The sequence below is a fragment of the Podarcis muralis genome, chromosome Z (assembly GCF_964188315.1).
Source record: "Podarcis muralis chromosome Z, rPodMur119.hap1.1, whole genome shotgun sequence".
In the NCBI taxonomy this organism is placed as follows: Eukaryota; Metazoa; Chordata; class Lepidosauria; order Squamata; family Lacertidae; genus Podarcis; species Podarcis muralis.
Genome location: NC_135673.1, coordinates 26,263,110 through 26,284,043, shown reverse-complemented (window position 1 = coordinate 26,284,043; position 20,934 = coordinate 26,263,110). Strand labels below are relative to the sequence as shown.

The window sequence follows — 20,934 nt, the reverse complement described above, 5'->3', positions numbered from 1 at the left end:
AAAATCTCCAAGCAGATAAAACATCTCTAAGGAGATAAAAACGTCAGAATTAAAATTTAAAAACAGGTATTAAAAAGAGTAAAAGTAAAATCAATTTAATTTTAAAACCAATTTAATTTAATTTAATTAATTAAACCAACACTAATGTTTCAAGCATGAGTCAAAATATGGCTTATAAGGAGCCTTATAGGGAATCTGACCACTGGTCCATCTATCTCAGCATTGCTTAATACTGGATAAAGGTTTCCAAACAAAATGGTAACACAGTCCTTTGCCTACAGGATTACAATCTACATTTTTATTTACCAGCCATTTTTAATGGCTATGTTTAATCTGCATTAAAGTTCTAGTCTGCAATCCTATGCTCATTTACTTGGGAGTGAATTGAATGGGACCAATTTATTGGGGGTGGGGAGGTACAGAGGCTGTGCTGTTGAAGGCTTATTGCTCGTTTTGCTAATTTGTTGTGGACATTGGTTTTTGTTGTTTTATTTGTATCTGGTATGGGTTTTTTTTAGTATTATTCTTACCTATCTCGCAGTGCAACGTGCAGCACAGCCCTCTCAAGTAAAATCAGCCATAAAAGTGGCCGGCAGAATGGTTTGTGTCTTACAGCCCAGCGCCATTGAACTGCATACTATTCCTATCTTGAGCGGGCAGTGCGTGGTTTAGTCACTCGGTTATTATTAATTCTACACCGGGCATAGTTGCCAGTCTCAACCTCTGCTTTGCTCTCCTTGACTCTTGATTCTCCGGAGCTGATCTGTTAGCAAATTGGTGGCGCGGGGGGGGGGGTGTTTTTGTTTTTATAGAGATCTTATTCTTTGTTGGGAGAGGTCTGAGTTTTGTTATTTTAAGGGCGCATCACTTCTAAACAATGTGGTAACGGCAAAACCAACAATATCCTGCAGGCTCCTCTCTTCTGGGCAGTACAGTAAGCTGCTGATGCCAATGATGAGTCAGACTGTTTGGTGCTGATGCTGCTGCCATTTCATCAGTTCTGTGATCTCGCCTGCATCTCTCCCCTTCGCTGCCCCTCCATCTTTGAAGTGCTGGGTATCTTTTTTCCGGGGGGGGGGGCAGAACGCAAACAGGAAGGTGGATGTTCTCTACTCTCTTGGAGGCAAACGAAACCCACCTGGTGCTAACCAGATGTCCTTGAGAAGCATCCCTCCTTCCTCCTGACATATTTCCGACGGAAAGCTTCAAGGTAACTGCCTTGCCAGGTCCTTCGCTCCCCTCTGCCTCGTAATAAGGCCCGGACGGGCTTGGAGCATCTGGCCTGCCTTAGGTGGAGGATGGAGCCTCGTTTGAGGACAATATTCCTAAGAGCCTTCCTCCTGCAGCTCTCCGAGGACCGGTTGCCTGGCGGATCCCTGGGGGAGCGCTGAGACAGCAGCCGGGAGGTCGTCTTGCTGAGAGCCTTTTGTGGGGGCTTGGGGTAAAAAAAAAAAAAAAAACAAAACAAAAAAAAAACAAGAACTAAACAAGAACAGCAACCCACCACCACCGAAGCCAAGGGCTTGAGAAAGATTAGAGGAGGGGGGGCGCGCGTTTTCTGTCATTGCAAACGACAAGACCCCTTCCTTGGCAAAAATGAGAGGGGCGGCTCTTCGGCTGAGCGGTGTGACGGGCTGACGGTCAGAAAGGATGCGTTCTTATTGTCTTGCTTTAAAAAGAAATGTGCTGCTTTGGCTCGAGGGAAGGGGAGAGAAGGCGCTTAGGTGAGGTGTCTCGGACCCCCTGACCTTTCCGTCCACTTTCAGCGGGAACATTTGTGAAGTGTGTGTGTGTGTGTGTGTGTGTGTGTGTGTGTGTGTGTAGAACACCGGTAGCACCAGCCTAGGAGTCTACTCCCACGCGGCCACGTTCTGTAGGACCTGCCCCTCTTCCTCTTCCTCTTCCTCTTCCTCTTCCTCCAGAGAAGACCTCCTGCGACAAGGACCGCGTCGCTTCCCCCTTTTTCTCCCCTGCTCGCTCGCTCTCCCAGGAGACGAGAAGAAGCTGCAAAAGGGGACGGAAGAGGAACGCCGCCCAGTGGCCGGTGCGTGCGCGCCGGCGCGCTCCTCAACCAGTGCTCGCTCTCCAACGCGGCGCCCCATTCCGCCTTGCGGGCCGCCGGGAGCGCAGCCTCGAGTTGCTAGAGGTGGCGGGGGACCCTCCTGGGTCGGGTATGAAAGGCTTGCATTAGGCTCGCTCCTGCTTCCCTGCGCCAGGCTTGTGCGCCTCGACGGAAGACGCTGCGCCTCCGGCATCCGCGTGGTTGGTCTCTCCGGGGGCGAAGACGCAGCGGCGGCGGTACCGACACCACCAGCACCAAGCGCCGGCTCCGGAGCTACCCCGCCTGGGGAAGGTGGAGCATGGAGGCCATTTGGCTCTACCAGTTCCGCCTGATCGTCATCGGGGACTCCACCGTGGGCAAATCCTGCCTCATCCGCCGCTTCACCGAAGGGCGCTTCGCCCAAGTCTCCGACCCCACCGTGGGTGTGGATTTCTTCTCCCGCTTGGTGGAGATCGAACCAGGCAAAAGGATCAAGCTGCAGATCTGGGACACCGCCGGACAGGAGAGATTCAGGTGAGGAGGAGCCACTTTTGAGGATGGGGCTTGGGGGCGGGGGGGGGGATGTCGTGAGCGGGTGGAGGGCGAGTGGCAGGTCGGCGCGGCGGAGGCTGCAACTGCGCCCCGAGTTCTGTCCCTTTTACCCGCCGCCACCATCATAAACATCTTTGCTCTTCTGCAGAACAGCCTTCATTGTTAAGGATGGTGGAAGACCCGGACAGCTGGGTGGCGGTTAGATTTTGCTTTGTCGTTGAAGATGGGGGAGCCAGAGTAGGAGGGAAGAAGAGACACCTTGCTGCGGGTGGGGGGCCTTGGGGTGGGTGGGGTCCGGGTTCCAAGTGGGATCTCACAGCAGGTCACACAACAACACCCAGCTTCCTCCCCTCCCTCACCCCTATCCTCCTAACAGCTGTTCATTGAATCCTGAAGGGAGCCAGAAGCACAACAAAGGCTGCTGAGGAGCGCCCCTCCTCTCAAAGAAACATAAGCAGCAGCCTTCTACCGAGCCAGAATATTGGTCCATTTGGCTCCATGTTGTCCACACTGACTGGCAGTGATTCTCCAAGGTTTCAGGCAGGGGTCTCCCCAGCCCTACTTGCAGATCCTAGGGTCTTCTGGTAGCTCTGCTGCTGAGCTCCAGCCCTTCCCTTCCCTCTCCATCCTCCATGTCTGGGCTGATACTGCAGAGATTTTGTACTAGATTTATTCAAGAAAACTTTCCCACAGTGCAGATTTGTAGGCCACAAGCAACCATCTTCGACAGGAAGAAAGAGACTCTGGCCTTAACAATTTCTCAGGGTCTGGCTGCCCAAGTAAGGGTCTCCTAATGTAAAGAGAGAAGAAAACCAGGCCACTGGGGATCTCATATGCAGGCTTTCCACATGTGTCAAGGAGCTTTGATGCAGTGGTGCCTTCAAACAGAAGATTTCCTTCTCCGTATCTTCCCAAGTGGTACAGCCCCCTCCCTTGAGAGTACTGTACCACATGCCTGTAAAAACATCTAGGTCCATTCTTAATAGACACCAGGTGTGAGGAACATTTGGCTTTCCAGCTGTCACTGAACTATACAGCCAGTGGATGGGGGTGATGGGACTTGTCGTTCAGCAATTTCTGGAGGGCCAAAGGTTTCCCGACCTGATATGCACATACATGAGCTACTCATTGAACAAGGCCTTGAGGATATAACGACTTCTGAAATTGTGTCACCATGAGGACTTTGTGGATAGTGGTCGCTTTCCTCCCCACAACACCCTTGCTAAACTATTTGGCCAACACATTTCCAAATCTTTCTCCATAACTAACCATAAGAACTATAAAATGTTAAGCTATGTTCCTGGATGCTGAATTTCAGAGCTATGTCAAGAGCAGGCAGCCAAACACCAAACTGGCTTGAGGGAGCAACATGTGATTTGCAGACTAAATGTTGCCCAGTCAGCAGATGCCCCTCCTGTCCTTTTTCCTGCCCCATGATTGAAAAATGTGTTTATGAGGGACAAAGCAACCCTCTCTCACTAAAATAGCACTTCTCCACCCATTTCTGACCCTACATAAAGGAAGGAAGGAAACTGTGCACCATCTCATTTTTCCACGCCCCCTCCCCAATAAACCTGGGTGTGGATGTATAATTGCTTCTGTATACGTAGTGTCTCCATTCTCTTAGGTGAAAGCAAGCTACTGTATTTTTCCGTGTATAACACGCCCCCATGTATAAGATGCCCCCTATTTTTGGGGACACAAAATTAAGAAAATGGGGGGAGATTGCCCTTGTGTCTAGGACTCCCCCCTTTTTTTAACGTTAGTTTTTTAGTATAAAAAAAACCCTAGTCTTATACACAGAAAAGTTCAGTAATTCTTTATTACATTTGTATCCCACATTTCCTCCAAGGAGTTCTAAGCCAGTTCTGTCCGCTCATCCATTTTATCCACCCAACAACCCAACAAGGTAGGCTAGCCTGAGAGAATGATTAGCCCAAAGTTACGCAATGAATTTCATGGCTGTGTGGGGATTTGAACAGCACATTGGCCTCCAGTGTCAGGTTTTTAGTGTGCCCACAAAACTAATAAACCTTCAGCTTAATATATCTTGTGACTTTGTAACGCTGCTGCATTCAGACATTGTGATAAGCTATTTATTATGCTGGGAACAAGCCTCTCGCAGGCTTGCATGCTTCCCCTCCATTTCTGGCATGGCCTAGAGGAGGAATTTAGGGATTTTGCTTGCCCTCTACACATGAGCTACATTTGGATAAGGATGAAGCCAATCTCCAGTTGCTACATGAGAAAGAAAGGTTTTGTTTCACCAGCGATTCTGCTACAGGATGCTTGGTTAGACTGTTTCCATTTAGAATCACCAAGGATTGAATTCATTTTTTTTAATGAAAAAACAAGTTCCATTCTTCCAATTCACTTTAGTTATGGAAACAGATGGAAATTCAAGAAAATGAGTTCAGAAATATATTTTTATTTATTTTGTTTGGTTCATTCGTCATTCATTTCTGTTGGGATCATAGGAGCCAACTCCTAGGGGCCAAGGGCCCTTCACACACACACCCCAATGAAATATTTAAGGGTGCTGGCACTTCCCAAAGATGATGGGTATTGCCGTTCAAATGGGGGGGGGGGTGCGCTGTCATGTGATCAATTATGTGGGGTGGCACTTACCTGCCCCCCATATTTTATTCAAGTTGACACCCCCCCCCCCCGGTTGGGATGAAATATAGAAAACAGCCTGGGGGAGAAATAGTACAGGTCAGAAAAAGGTTATAGAGAAGAATGGGGACAGAGAGCGGGGAAACTGACAGATATATTAATTTTTTTAAATCTCTAAAATAGATAACCTGTCCAATCTGTCTGAAAATTAGCAAGTCTGATGCTTAGGGTGGGTGAGGTGAAGAGGTGGCAGATTGCCTGAAAATTGCATGACATTAGGATGAAAAACGCAGAGGTTAGAAGCAGCAGAAGACCAACTGGGTCTCCCATGGAAATAAATGAGGGGGGAAATGGAAAAGCAGAAAAGGAATGCAATTGAACTGAATGCTGAAAAACATAAAGAATAAAGAATAAAAAATGTTGTTCCCCTACTCCCCCAGAAATCACATGACATGCTGTGACCATTTCAGCTGTGCTGCTGGTCTTAACAGATGCTCTCTTGAGTCACCTTCCTCTTGGACCCTGATTTCTAGTCTTGGGCTGTCCCATTATTATTTGATTTAAATCTCATGGTTTACACTTGCAGTGCACAGCTCTCTGGTGTACTTAGTCTGGATCATATCAAAGGCCTATCCTTAATTTATCTAACCCCCTTAATGCAGAGGTTTTCAACCTTTTTGGGTGCACGGCTCCCTTGACCAACGACATTCTTTCTGCGGCACCCCTGTGGGGCTCAGGAGCCCAGTAATGTCACCCCTTGCCTGCAGAGCTGGCAGCTTCTCATGCTTTTTGGAACACCCTCCATTATAGAGTGTCCCCTCAGCCTCCTCTCCTCTCCCATCTCCTTGGGAGTCCCCCGGGAAGCTTCTGCTGCCCCTCCCTGTTCCAAAGAGAGGTGGCTCCTCACACTGCCCCACAGGGGCCTGGGACATGCCTGTCCATTCCCAACAGCAAGGGTTGGTGGACTGGCTGGCTGGGCTCCCTCACCCACTTGCTTGCTTACTCCGAGGCCACCTCAGCTCCTGGCAACCAGCACCCCCTGGCCAGCCCCAGAGGCACCATTCACCTGGGGAGCTTGTAGCCAGGGCTGCTGCAACAAACAGCTGTGCAAGCCCTGGGGAGGCAGAGACACGAGAGGGTATAATAATAATAATAATAATAATAATAATAATAATAATAATAATTTATATACCGCCCTATACCCAGAGGTCTCAGGGTGGTTAACAGAACAAGATCAACATAAAATGCATAATATATATAATCAAAATAAAACCAACAACCCAATAACACCCCCCCCCCAAAAAAAGAGCCACATTTTAAAAGGGCATAGGATGTCAATCAGATCAACCAAAGGCCTGGTTAAAAAGGAATGTTTTTGCCTGGCACCTAAAGGTGTATAATGAAGGTGAACTTCCCAGGGGAGAGCATTCCACAGATGGGAAGCCACTGCAGAAAAGGCCTCTGCTCATATTGCCACCCTCCGGACCTCTCGAGGTGGGGGCACACAAAGGAGGGCCTCAGAAGATGATCTCAGGGTCCAGGTAGGTGCATGTGAAAAGAGGCAGGTCTAGAGGTATTGCGGTCCTGAGTCATTTAAGGCTTTATAGGTGAAAACCAGCACTTTTAATTGGGCCCATGAAACTAATTGGTAGCCAGTGCAGTTGGACCAGAATCAGCATAATATGTTCAAACCGTTTTGCCCCGGTGAGCAACCTGGCTGCTGAATTCTGCACTAGCTGAAGTTTCCAAACTATCTTCAGAGGCAGCCCTACATATAACACATTGCAATAATCTAACCCTGAGGTTACCAGAGCATAGACAACAGTAGTTAGGCCATACCTGTCCAGATAGGGGTGTAGCTGAGCCACCAGCTGAAGCTGATGGAAGGCACTCCGGGCCACTGAGGCCACTTGAGCCTTGAGCGACAGCAAAGGATCCAGGAGTACCCCCAAGCTACAAGCCTGTGTAACCCCATCAAGGAAGTGTAACCCCATCAAGAGCAGGCAACCTCCCAGCCATCTGGTCTAGGGAACCACCCACTAACAGTGCCTCAGTCTTATCTGGATTGAGCTTCAGTTTGTTGGATCTCATCCAGTCCATTACCGAGGCAAGACACTGGTCCAGCACTTCCACTGCCTCACCTGTAGATGTAAAGAAGAAATAGAGCTGAGTGTTGTCAGCATACTGCTGACAACGTACTCTGAACCTCCAGATAACCCCACCCAGCAGTTTCATATAGATGTTAAACAATGTTGGGGGTAGGATTGAGCCCTGCGGAACCCCACATCGATGGTTCCACTGGGTTGAAAAGCATCCCCCAAGCAACACCCTCTGGGAACGACCATCCAAGTAGGACTGGAACCACCACAAAGCGGTGCCACCCACCCCTAGTTCAGATAGTCACTCCAGAAGGATACCATGGTCAATGGTATCAAAAGCCACTGAGAAATCAAGAAGAGACATGTTTCCCTTCTCTCTCTCTCAACAGAGGTCATCATACAGGGTGACCAAAGCAGTTTCTGTGCCAAAACCAGGCCTAAACCCTGATTGAAATGGATCCAGAAAATCAGCTTCTTCCAAAAGCTTCTGGATCTGGTCTGTGATCACTCGCTCCAGAACCTTGCCTAGGAAAGGGAGATCAGCAACTGACTGGTAGTTAGTTAGGCATCAGAGGGAAGGAAAGAGGGTCTGAGGCCAGTTTTGCCTGGGGCATCCCTGACCATCATTCAAGGCACCCCACGGCACACTGGTTGAAAACCATTGCCTTGCTTAAAGCCATCATTCAGCAGCAGGTTACACAAACTATTTGTGTACTAAATGAAAAAATAAGAACATAAGGAGCTTTCTGCTCCACCCCCCCCACCCCCGGTGCCCTTCAAGCACTGTTGGGACTACAGCTCCCATCATCACTCACCATTGGCCATGATAGCTGGGGCTATTGGGAGCTGAAGTGCAGTAACATCCAGAGAGCTCTAGGTTATGGAAGGCTCATGAAAAGCAATGCTTCCTTGACCAGAATACAATTTCTGCATGCAAAAGGGCACCTTTGGACATCTCCTTAGGTTCACAGAGATGTGTGGAACCTAGGAGTCTATTGAGTGTTCTATATACACCATTCACTTGCCAATTCATAAAACCTAGCCAACCTCTGTATACCACATGCAGTGAGGGGGGTGGAGTGGAGTGGTATGCATTGTCAAGAGTTTTGTTTACAAATACCTCCAAGTGACTCTAGTCTCTCCATTTATTTTGAGGATGACTTGAACTAGCAGACTCTTGGCCCATCAGTTTAGTGGAAGCAGAACCTGCTGGGAGAAACACTGAGACTTTGTTGTCCTGTTTAGGCCTATGGCAGAATCTAGTGAAAAAGCTATCTGCATCTCATGCAGAAGGTCCCTGGTTCAATGTCTAGGTAGGGCTGGAGAAAGACTCTTGCTTGAAACCTTGAAGAGGCACTGCCATTCAGTGTGAACTATACTGAGGCAGGTGGACCGGTGGTCAGCTGTGATATAAGGCAGCAGCTTCTTCTGTCCCTACATTTTTGCTGGGCTGCACCATTTCAGATTGCATGTGGGGGTTGGCATGTTTGAACGTGGGGCCAACATGAGGTAGTGGGCTTAGGCTTTGGAGCACCAGGCTTCACATCTCCACTCCCTGGGTCACCTTGAGTCTGTCACAGTCTCCTAGCCTAACTTACCTCACAAGGTTGTTAATGAGGATAAAGCAAAGGGCAAGATTCGTTTTCATTTTCTTCTGCTCCTTGGAGGGTGGGTGGATGTAAATGTAGCTAAAAATATTGCACCCCCAACACAAGTAAATAAAAGCAAGAAGTTCCCTCACATGTAGGAATCTAGTATATCAGGGGAAAGGGAAATATTATGGTATATGGGGTGGGCATTGAGTAATTAGACCTTTCACTAGTTAAACAATCTGTGGCCTTTTAAACCACAACAGGGGGTTTATTGTTTGTTACTATGGTGTGAATATTTGTGTAAACCACCCTGTGAACCTTGGATGAAGGGAGGTATAGAAATTCAATTAATAATAAAACAACAACAACAACAACAACAACAACAGAGCAGCATTAAGATGTACAGCTTCATACCTGCAACTTGGAGCGGTATGGCCCAGACAGAGTTACCGTGTGATTCTGCAAACACATATAAATTGCATCCATACATCCATTCCTTCTCTTTCCTCCAGCCCAATACATACATTGTATGTTACAGCTCACATGTTACCCAAGCAAATGGTCCAATTTCTGTAGTGAGGGTATACCCCCCCCCAATTGTACACCTTATTTAGGGCGTTGCTGGTTTGAAATTGATCAGCGATTACTGGTCCTCTTTCTCATCACCTGTTCAGCTGAGATTTTATAAATGAGGAAACTGCTACTTAGGAAAATCTGGGATATTTTTTACTTTGCAAAATAGTAGATGTGGCCTGTGCAGAGCAGGCTTGGGACAGATGAAAAGTAAAGCAAAAAAGTGGTTATGGAGGGAATGAAACAGACACATTTTCCAATGTCTTGTGGCAACAGTGACATTGGAGTGGAATCCAGCCACTTTCTAGAATCAATTCCTAGACTGTCCATTGAAAGATAAAAGTACTAGCCACCGCAAACCCTGTGTTGCTCTTGAATTATTATTTTTTTAAATCAGTACAGTTCTGAAAGGTTCAGTAAGTCTTCTTGATTCTATATTGTATTCAAACATAGAAAACCTGCTCCTTGGTCTTAGCAACCACCATGCAACTTTTGGACATAATATCTTAAGAGGTGTACAGATTCATAATGCACAGACAAACAACTTTCCAGACTGTGTAAGAGAAAAAGATGGTGGGGCAGAGAATCTTTGTGTTGTCTGGTACAAACCCCCTTTATTTTGCTGTGTAGCACAAAAGGGCTGTGTTCTGGGTGGATTTGCACCTAACTGGCTATTTCAGATGCACGAAACCAGCCATTGCCACCAGCGTTTTCCTCTTGAAAATTATTCTCATTTCCTTCCTTGGGCTGCTGCTCTCTTCCAGATCAATTACCAAGGCCTACTACAGGAACTCAGTTGGCGGTCTGCTCCTCTTTGACATTACAAACCGCAGGTCCTTCCAGAATGTTCACGAGTGGCTAGAGGAGACCAAAGCGCACGTCCAGCCTTACCAGATCGTGTTCGTTTTGGTGGGCCACAAATGCGACCTAGACACTCAGCGGCAAGTCACCCGGCACGAGGCTGAAAAACTGGCCCTTGCTTATGGCATGAAGTACATTGAAACCTCCGCCCGGGATGCCATTAATGTGGAGAAAGCTTTCACCGACCTGACTCGAGACATATATGAGCTTGTTAAGAGAGGTGAAATTACTATCCAGGAGGGCTGGGAAGGGGTGAAGAGTGGGTTTGTCCCAAACGTAGTCCACTCCTCAGAAGAGGTGGTGAAATCAGACAGGAGATGTCTGTGCTGATTGCTTAACGAAAGCAAGGAGAGATTATTGCTGAACTTTACTAACCAAAACATACCCTGCTATACAAACTTGTCGTGTGACAGAAGAGAATGTGACAGTAGTATGGCAAGTACCAATGCCTGGTGCTTTGAACCTCTGAAGAATAGAATCGTGAAGGGCTGTAACCCCCTGTTATGTAGGAATGAACCCAGATGCATGCTTATATTGTAGGAGATGGGGTAACGTTAAGAGCAGAAAAGATCCAATAGGGGTAGTAAATATCAGGGAATTTTACAAACCCTGTTTTAAATAAATCTGTCATTCAGTGCTTTGTGTTGAAGCCTATTAATATGAAACATATTCAGAGGAGGAGGAGATACAGAAATCTTGGCTTATTATTATATATTTTTAGGAAGATTAAAACATAACATGGTTGCCATTCTTTTTATGAGAACTTGATGGTTAACACAAAGAGGAAAGCATATTTTGCAGAAAGGGCGAAGGCTTTCATGCCTATAATATTGCTGCAGTATAATCCAACTCTCTTTAAAAGGAAAGGGGGAAGTGTTAGATCACTCTTGTTAAAATGCAGTGCAATGAATAGAACTGTTAAAATGTGGTGCAATGAATAGAACACAGACTGGTGTTTTCCTGATCAAGCCAGATTTGGTGGTTCCAATTCCAGTAATTTGACAGACCAAACGTTTGTGCTACTTCTTCAGTTATTGAACTGGAAATGCTCCCCACTCCTGAATTTGCTGTAAAATCTGTTATCAGCAATGGTGAAATTCTCAGCCATATGCAGTCATACAGTATTTCTTAAATGGGAAATTATTTTATCCTAATTCAGAGAGGGATGCAGCCTTCCCACCAGTAGCAAGCTGCAGTGGCCAATTTTGGGTCTCTTAAAATACAAACTTCTTGAAAATAAGGCTGGGGAGGGAAGCAGGACTCATCAAAATGGGGAGCACAGACTTTTCCCAAAGAGCGGGAAGTGGGGGTGTTCTTCGTTTTGTTTTGTGGGGTGAATTTTTTTGGAAAACAAGTTCAAAAGGACTATCTGAAGGTGGAGCTGAACAGCAGGAGAGAGAGAACTAAGGAAGAGGGTGTGTGGTTGGGAAACCCACAGGAAAGCGGTCAGGAGCGCAAGAAGGAACGCTTTTACTTTGAAAGTAGAACTGGATAAAATGCTGGCCTACAAAGCTTCAAGTGGGCCTTTGTTTCAGGGTAAACTTGTTGAGTTCTGAATTAAGAAAGCAAGCAGTCCAAATGAATTAAGGTAAGCAATAATAGCCACCCTGAATACCTAGGAAGAAACTAATGTGTTGGCAGGATACTCAGTGATATACATATGTGCAAAGAAAGGAAGCTTAGTGTGTGTAATGGTCTAGATAGATATTAAGATGGAACAAACCTGGAAGCAGGAAGGGGGAGGAGAGAGAGAGAGAGAGAGAGAGAGAGAGAGAGAGAGAGAGAGAGAGAGAGAGAACATCCGGAGAGCACCAGGTTGGGGAAGAATGTGGTATAATTATTTTGAATGAAATTAATCTATACCTTCACATGCGTTTCCACACTTTATACTTACAGAAGATCCTTTTAAGAGAACTGCCCACATCATTACTTTGTAAAGATGCAGGTGAGTTTGAACTGGAAACAGAATTTTAAGTTTGGCACAACAAAGGTCATATTAGGGGTAATGCTAATACCGATGTCTTTATTTTCAATAATTAATTGGGTAACTAGCTTTGTAATAAACACCACTAATATCCACCTTGAGACGGAGAAAAAGTGGACGAGGGGCAGTTTGCAAAAGCCCTCCCCATCAAGTGTGTGTGTGCGCGCGCAAACACACACACACACACACACACACACACACACACAGGTTTTTGGAGGGGTGACGTTTTTCAAACTAGCCCTCATCTACTTTTATATACATTGGCCCATATAATATTTTGCTTCTTGTCATGTGATGATAATAATTACACAAATAGTCACATGACATTCACTGCCAGCCAGGCTTTTGCAGACTTGCAACAGCAATGGGATATGAACAGCATTTCATCTTGAGTCAAAAAAATAGCTAAAAACAATCCCCAATTAATCTAGTCCATCCTAAATTCCACTTTCATTGGAGTTAAGGAGAAATGTTTTGCCCAACCCATAGATATTACAAAGCAAGAATGCAATCAGTGAGGGAAGGGAGCCACAGACAAAATCAAAGGAAAATTATTATATTTTTCTGGGCTTGACATTAGGGTTGAATTTTTATTGCATGGATTTCTAGAGATGCCTTGCTTAAATGCTGTTACTGCAAAAACAGCAGTGTATCTTGTGACACCTTAAAGAATGAATGAAAGAATGTCACTTTTTAAAGTGTCACAGAACTCTGTGCTGTTTCAATTACAAATTTCTAAAGTTTTCTAAAGAAAAAGGCATACATTCTTTTTAGTTTGGAGTGGGGTAACCTGTGGCTCTCCACATGCTGTTGGACCCCAAATTTTATTAGATCAGCCAGCATGGCCAATGATCACGGATGATGATCTAAACTTAGAACTGACCCTGATAGTGAATGGGAGAAACTGAGCTCAGTGAATATGCCATAAATGCTTTAGACTAGAGCAGGGATAAGGAACCTGTGGCCCTCCATATGTTGGTCAGGGATGATGGGAGTTGTGGTCCAACAACATCTGGAAGCCCAAAGATGCCCATATCCTTGTTTTAGATACAATGCACAGCAGTTTTAGAGAATGGACAGCAGGCATCATGGTTCTTCTGAAATGGCACTTTCCATCTATAGAAGAGCTTGCATTAGAAATTATTGTAAGATTAAATGACTACCCAATTAATTAGGGGCTCCTTTTTAGTTGATCAAAAAGCTTTTATAATCAATTAATCTAAGCAATTGACTTATGTTGCAGCCCTCTAGAAAAACCCAGTATCCGTTAATACTGAAGTTATATCATAAACATTGTAACCAAGTCTAATTTAAAACTTCCCATTTTCTGTCCTACTATAACTGAATTGAATTGAATATATATTTTATTTTAAATTGCTAAATTGACATGTTCATTTCATTCCAGGCAGGTTCATTTTCAAACTTTTCATCTTAGAACACAAGTTTCCCTTTTTTGTATGATAATATTGTGGTCTTTCATACTATTTATAACCCAAATAAGATGCTGTTGCTGTTTCTTCTTCTTTAACCAAAGTCTTGGTGGTTCCTATTTTCAATTCTAAAAAACCTATGCCTAGCATCTTAAGTGTGCAGCTCCTTGCAACTTTTATCACTTACCTTGACTTTATCTTTGTGATTATTTTTTTTAATACAGCAAAATAATTTATCCTTTTTAACTTCATAAATATGCTGCACAGAACTAATTCATATGCTAGCTGTTAAAATCTTGGAAGAATCAGGAAAGGGAAAAGATAGTACATCTTCAACCCGGCGCATAGTTAAAACTATGGAATTCGTTCTCACAAGACATTGTAGCGGCCACTCTTTGGATGGCTTCTAAAGGGGAGAAGACTATCAATGGAGGATAAGGCAATCAATGACTAGATTGGGCCTTTGGCCTGATCCAACAGGGCTCTCCTTACATTCTTATGTAAATTCTACACAACATACTTAATGCAAATATATTGGCTCAAATCCAAAGAAAGTTAGCCATTATACTCAAGGACCAGTATAAATTAACAAGGCATAAATAAGTCACAACGGCACTTGTCCTCGAAAATTTGAAAAGGCAGGCGCCAGCGTAGTTTGACAATTGGTCCTTAGGGGGTTCGGTGGGCTTCTGGGCTAGACGTCTCAGGAAGCCCGATTTTGCACCTGTATTTAGTTGCTAAACTGGAGTCATCTGGCCCTAGCCTTGCATTTAGATCACCCACCGGCAGGACCTTTGCCCCTGGATAATCCAAAATCAGCAACTTAACCAAGGTTTCTAATCTTTTCCACTTGCTATCGATGTCATTATTTAAGCTAGTTGGAGGAATATAAACATTTATAAATAACACTTTAGATCTTCCCCATGATATAAGTAAGGCCATTGCTTGTTGGTCTAGGGAGGGCAGCTCTTTACAGATGGCATTTAGACATTGAGAAATCAAGGTGCAAAGCCCCCCCCCCCCTTTAGCCTCCCTGGGCCTCTGCCCAGGATAGCCCTAATTGCATAAGCATAAAAACCTTCCAGAACTGGAGTTTCTGCCCCCCATGTCTCTTGAAGGGTGATGATGTTAAAGTTTTGGCGATAGAATGGAATATCTGTAGATTGAGAAGGAAACTCGGAGCGCTGTAATTAGCCTCAAATAGTTTTAGATAACCTCAATGAGTTTTGGATGGCTTCAGCAAGATTTCAAAGGGGCTTTAGAAGAGCCTCAAAGGAAGGGAGGATGTTTAAAATGCTGTCCGGCGACTCCCGGAGTCCTTATCTGGCTGGGATATAAGCTTGTTTTCTGGGAGTGTGTCTTTTCCCCTTATTATTTTTTAAAAGCTCCTACTCACTTTGCTGAGGCTCACAGGAGAGCCTCTTCAGAAACTTATTGTCCTATTGAGTTCAGAGCAGCACATTTAACTTTCACTGGATTTAACTTTCACTGGATTTGGGTCATTCCATTGAATCCACTGTCTCCGGACAGCGCTGGCCCCCAGCCTCTTGAGTGAGATGGGCGCACAACCCTAGAGTCTGTCAAGACTGGCCCGTACGGGCAGGGGTACCTTTACCTTTACCTTTATTGAATCCATTATGATGACAACATGTTTATTTGGATTGGTACCAGCTTTCTGAAGTTGCAGAAAGGGGGCTCTCCTAAAATCCCTTTAACCAGAGACAGTAAGGGCATAAGGGCTTCTGTATGCCAAGAATGACCTCTCTCCTTCACGTACTGATGGTACAAACCTAAGTGTGGCTACTAAGAAGCAAGGCCAATTGCATTCTTCGGGACTCTCTCCTTGGTGTGTTTAGAACTGCAACCTTAATGTATTAAAATTTAGGTTTCACAAGCAAATCAGCATTGGATACATTTCAGTTCTACCCAACCCTCAAAAAGCACTCAAATACTATTTCCCTTCATGGCTTCAAACCTTTTAAGACATTTTTTTCTCTGTAAGGGTCATGATAAAAAATCTTACTCATCAATTAATCTTCTAATTAATCTTACTCTTTTTTTATCCAAAGTCATTCTAGTGTAGTGAGAAAACATTTTTAACAGCAAATAAATACCCCAGGAAAAGCTATAGATTTATTTCTGCATTGTCATTAATTTGCCAAGCATTGATTTTTACCCCAGATTCAGGTATGTTTCAAGTTGGCTTTAAAAATGAATTAAGAATTAAACATTTTGCATAATAACCAATATTACTCACAATGGACCCATGTAAATTAAGGGACCTGCTCTGAGTAGGACCAACATTTGCTACAATTCTCTATTTATATAACATTTATATGCTGATTTGTGGCTCTAATTTTTTTTTGGACTGCCCTCTTAGCTGCAAAAATACAGTTGAATCCAAAAGAAAGCAACTAGCATGAAGAATTCCAGCATCGTTTTACGTCAGGATCCATAGACTAGCATACTGGCAAATTTCATTTCCCCCCAGTGCAGTTGCTGTTTTTAACCATATTAGATATATTTCAACTGCTGCCTGCCTCAATAAATACATTTTAAACACATAGAGGGAATAAAGTTTGGTCATGTTTGGACTCTTTGATTTATAATGTTTACTGCATTAGAGTTACAAAAGAAAGTAAAATGTATAGGAAATTTGATTTAAGACCTTTAAACGTACAATAATACTGATCGAAACTCATGATGTAATCTCTTTCTAATGCCTTATATTTTTAGGCAACTTATATAAATGATCATCTGGGGAGGGGGACTTCCTCCTGTACAAATAGAAGTGGGGTTTGACTTTGTAAAATGAAAAACCTCATCTTTTTCTTGACTTGTTTTAGCATTTTGACTACTGAAAGATACACTGGAGGCTAATACTTTTTAAAAAGGCATTTTCTTTCATTTTCACTCTCTGGCAAAGACAGACAAAATAAAAACAAGCCTGTTGGTAAACTCACAATCTCAGTCTGCATGCTGGATTAAAAAAAATAAAAATCTCTCAGTACCTCCAGATTAAAATTATACTGTACACTTTCCCTAGCTTTCTGTTATATGCACTGTAATGAAATGTGACAAAAAAAACCCCCACTGTATTTAGCTGTGTGTGAATGAAAACTATGCTTGTATCTAGCAAAATGGTTAATGTGATTATGTGACATTCAAAACTTGTAAAGGAAAATCCGTGTTTTTATTTCCTCTGCTGTTCCCCACCCCACCCCATCAAACATCTGTATACAGCAACCATGGTGGTAAAAACCCAGTACAGAGTAGATTAATAATAAACATATGCACTGTTTTAACAGAATCCACTGGTGTTTTTAAGGTACAGATATGAACAAGGTCTGTCTCCCACTATTCTGGGCATTTTCAAACTGGTATTCTTGTGCAAATCCAGAGTGAATAAATTATTCTATAGAGCCAGGATGGGAAATAGTCCATTTGAGTCACTGCCAAGGCAATGCATTGTGAACTACAGGAAAGTCGCTAATTCCTGTATTGCACACAGCTGACATTTTAACTGAAATCAAGCAAATTATGACCTAGGAATTGCTGGTGGATTAGACTGCTGCACTTCTGCAATGTCATTTGTGCAAGCTGCAGTTAAACTTTTGAAAATCCAGACGTGGAAAACATTTGCTGACAAATGTACATCCTGTCAGAAATAATGTTGGGAGTCAACATCCTTGCAGTGCATCTTTGCAGTGCCTCTTGCCACATTCTAGCTGCCCCCCTCCCATTAAAAAAAGCCTTCTTGCTTTTAACACCCAACTGACACAGGAACACTAATGGGCCTTGTGGGAAATAAAGCTAGGGTATGCAGTGGCAGGATCTCCCTAGCTTTCCACAATGTCTCAGAGCAATGCTGTATTGGGAGAACCGCAGGACAGACAAATGGTGGTTAGACTCAGTAGGCCTGGTACAGCTCAGAGCAGAAGCACAATTGGATAAAAGGAACCAGAAGGCACTTTGCACACAGACCTTTTAATCCTGGCCCTGGTCACAGCTGGTGAAGGTGAGGATTAAAGATAACGTTCTGTAGCATGTTGTTCTTAGGAACCAAAAAAGTGTCCATCTGTGCAGCAACGCTACCAACTGGATGATGGATGGTGGACGGACTTAGCCGGATATATCCCTGCAAGATCATGGGTTTAAAACAGGAGTCAACTATGGTGCTCTTCAGATGTTGCTTGACTCAAACTTCCAGCAACCCCAGCTAGTAAGGGCATTGGCCAGGGGTGATGAGAGTTGTAGTCCACCAAAGACAAGAGTTGTCACCTGATTATAGAATCTGAGTCAATTAATTATATTTGTATGTAGGAGAAAATAGTTCTTGAAGCAATAAGCATATTTTCTGTTCTTAAGGTTATGTACATGTATCCTCTTAAGAAAACATTGCTTCCTATGAGAGATGGGAAATATAACCAGAGAAGGATCAGGAAATGGCAACCAAAAAGATCAAGGTATGGAAGTACATATTTATGAGGAAATGTTCCAACAGTTGGAGCTGTTTGCTTTAGAAAAAATGGAGAGTAAATCGAGGGATGGAGAATGATGAATGTTTATAGAATAATTCAGGGCTATGGGAAAAATTGCAGTTGAGTAATAGTGGAAGATTCAAGACAGTGCATAGCTGGAAGTGATGAGTTTGCACCCACAATATTTAGTAATGGCCACTAACTTGCATGACTTTAAAATAGGGCTAATAAAAATTCATGAAGGCTATCTGGTTACTAGGCATGATGGCCAAGTATTAGCTCCAGTGTCTATTGCAAAGATTCACAAGTGAGAAGCGTCCTGTTGCATGTAGAGGACCCCTATGAGCATTGGATGCTGGAGTAGGTGGGCCTTTGGTATAAGCAACTCTTCTCTTATGATGAAACTTCAGAAAGGATGTCACATCATTTGCCTCAAGATCTTGTGCTGAGATGACCATGTGTGAACGACTGAATCTGTAAGCACCTACCTCTTCCTTTAAACTGCAGGGATTTGAATCCTAGAATTATTGCAGTCCTGGGGCAATGCACTGGAAGTTTGGTGTTACAGCAACTTGCTGAAGCACAGTCTTAGAAAAGGAATTTCTTCTCTGGACTATCATTGCCTAAGAGGGTGCTTGCCACACACACATACACACAAATATACTGTATATCCCAACTTTATTTTGTGGAGCTCAAGATAGGGTATGTGAGATTTCCCATCCAGGAATTGACCAGTTCTCAGACTGTCTTTACTCAGACCCATTCTGAAGCATTTTAACAGTGGGCTTTCAACTGGCTGAGCTGTATAGTGAGGTGGGATTGCTGCTACCATACAGCAGTTCTGGCTACCAATCATGCCTAGGATAGTAAAAGGCTCTCAGCTCTTTCAAAGGCACCACAGCTCTTCTCAGTCCCTCATGCTGCATCATGGCTAGACACAATCAAGAGTTATTGAGTACACTGAGTAGCAGTGTTAGGCCACTGTGGAATAACCAGAAGCTGCAGCTTTCGGGAAATAAAGGGAGACATTCACAGGCAGAGATCCATAGAATTACTTTAAGTCATCCCCAAGTTGTGCACATGCTTAAAAAGCACTTTTAAAACTCTCCTAGAATCATACAATTGTATTTGGAAGGGGTTTCAGTGGTCATCTAGCCCAATCATCTGCAGTGCAAAGCTAAAACAATCTGACAGACGACCACCTGGCCTGTTTAAAAGCCTCCAATGAAAGTGTGCCACAAAACAAGAGGACAGTGACTGCTCAAGCAAGTCCAAACACCCTTTGGATGTATAGAAGTGCCCTTGTAATTCTTTTGATTGTTCCCATTGTAACCAAGAGGCACCAAGGCTCTGTGGCAACGTGACGATTAAAGATGCTTGGATAGCCATTTCACCCATCTTTTAGAAGTGTGGGAGGCATGCAAAACATGATTTTAGGATTTTAGGGCTGCAAGATTAGCTGACCTCATTTGTGCAGCAGTAGAACCATTTCAGGCTCCACTATCCTTTGTTATTATTTCTGCACTGTGTTCAGACAGTTCCATAAGAAGTTTTGGTGTTTGCTCATGCCTTTTTCATTTATGTTGCCATGTACACTAGCAGATATGGACACACTGATTAAAGCACAGTGCAACAAGGCAAGACTAAATGAAAGGTGTGAATGTGCTAACTCATGAACTGTAGCAATTCTCTAAGTTAAGATAGGTGAGCAACAAACACAAGAGAAACATACTCATCCCTAAAGTTTTAAGATACCAACCTACATCCACCCTAACAGCTCAGGCTAGACGTGCCTTACATATCTAGGAGATCCAATGTCCATATGGAACTTTTAGGTGAAGCACTATTAGCCTTACTCAGCACCTATAACACTACAGCTTGAACACATATAATTTTATTCAACCATCAACTCAAACTCTCACAAGAGCACCATCTTGTCTCTTAGTAAGGCAAAAACTAACTTCTTGGAGGAGGGGGAAATCTATAGCTTGAAGAGATGAAACTATATACAAAAATTCTGTAATCCAAAAGGAAAAATGAGAAAGAAACATTTTGCTTCATAATCGATGTTTTTTGCATTATTTGGATGTTAAGTTCTGTATTCTTATTCACCAGAAATATTGCTGTCTTCTGTTTCTTCTAAATCTAAATAAAATAATGTCCTTTTATTTTACCATAGTATCTTAGATTTGTCTTTTAAACATGCATTTATTTTCTACAGGTTCAAAAATATGCTTTGGGATCTTAAGGTATATAGCACATGAGTAGGCAAACTAAGGCCCGGGGGCTGGATCCGGCCCAATCGCCTTCTCAATCTGGCCTGCAAACGGTCTGGGAATCAGCGTGTTTTTACATGAGTAGAATATGTCCTTTTATTTAAAATGTATCTCTGGGTTATTTGTGGGGCATAGGAATTTGTTCATTTTTTCCTTCAAAATATAGTCCGGCACCCCACAAAGTCTGAGGGACAGTGGACCGGCCACCTGCTGAAAAAGTTTGCTGACCCCTGGTATAGCACTTTGGGCTGCCACCTCCAACACTGGGTAAACTTGAAAGCTCTCCATCATTTTAAGAACTAAAGCAATCTCTATTTACCATTCCACCATCATCGTCAACATTTACATTAATAATTATTTCAAAAGTTTTGATGCCCATCTGCTGAAAGGAACAGGCGCTAGAGGTTTCTGCTATAAGTCTTTCAAGTT

At 43.7% G+C, this 20,934-nt stretch overlaps 1 protein-coding gene across 1 annotated transcript; it reads left to right on the top strand.

Annotated features, from left to right (window-relative positions):
- Positions 1-961: 961 nt before the first annotated feature.
- Positions 962-20,402, top strand: RAB39B (RAB39B, member RAS oncogene family). The gene is made up of 2 exons (XM_028714377.2): positions 962-2,575; positions 10,238-20,402. Exons 1-2 carry the CDS (start codon positions 2,361-2,363, stop codon positions 10,662-10,664), a joined length of 642 nt encoding a protein of 213 aa, XP_028570210.2. The 5' UTR covers positions 962-2,360; the 3' UTR covers positions 10,665-20,402.
- The last annotated feature ends 532 nt before the right edge of the window (positions 20,403-20,934 follow it).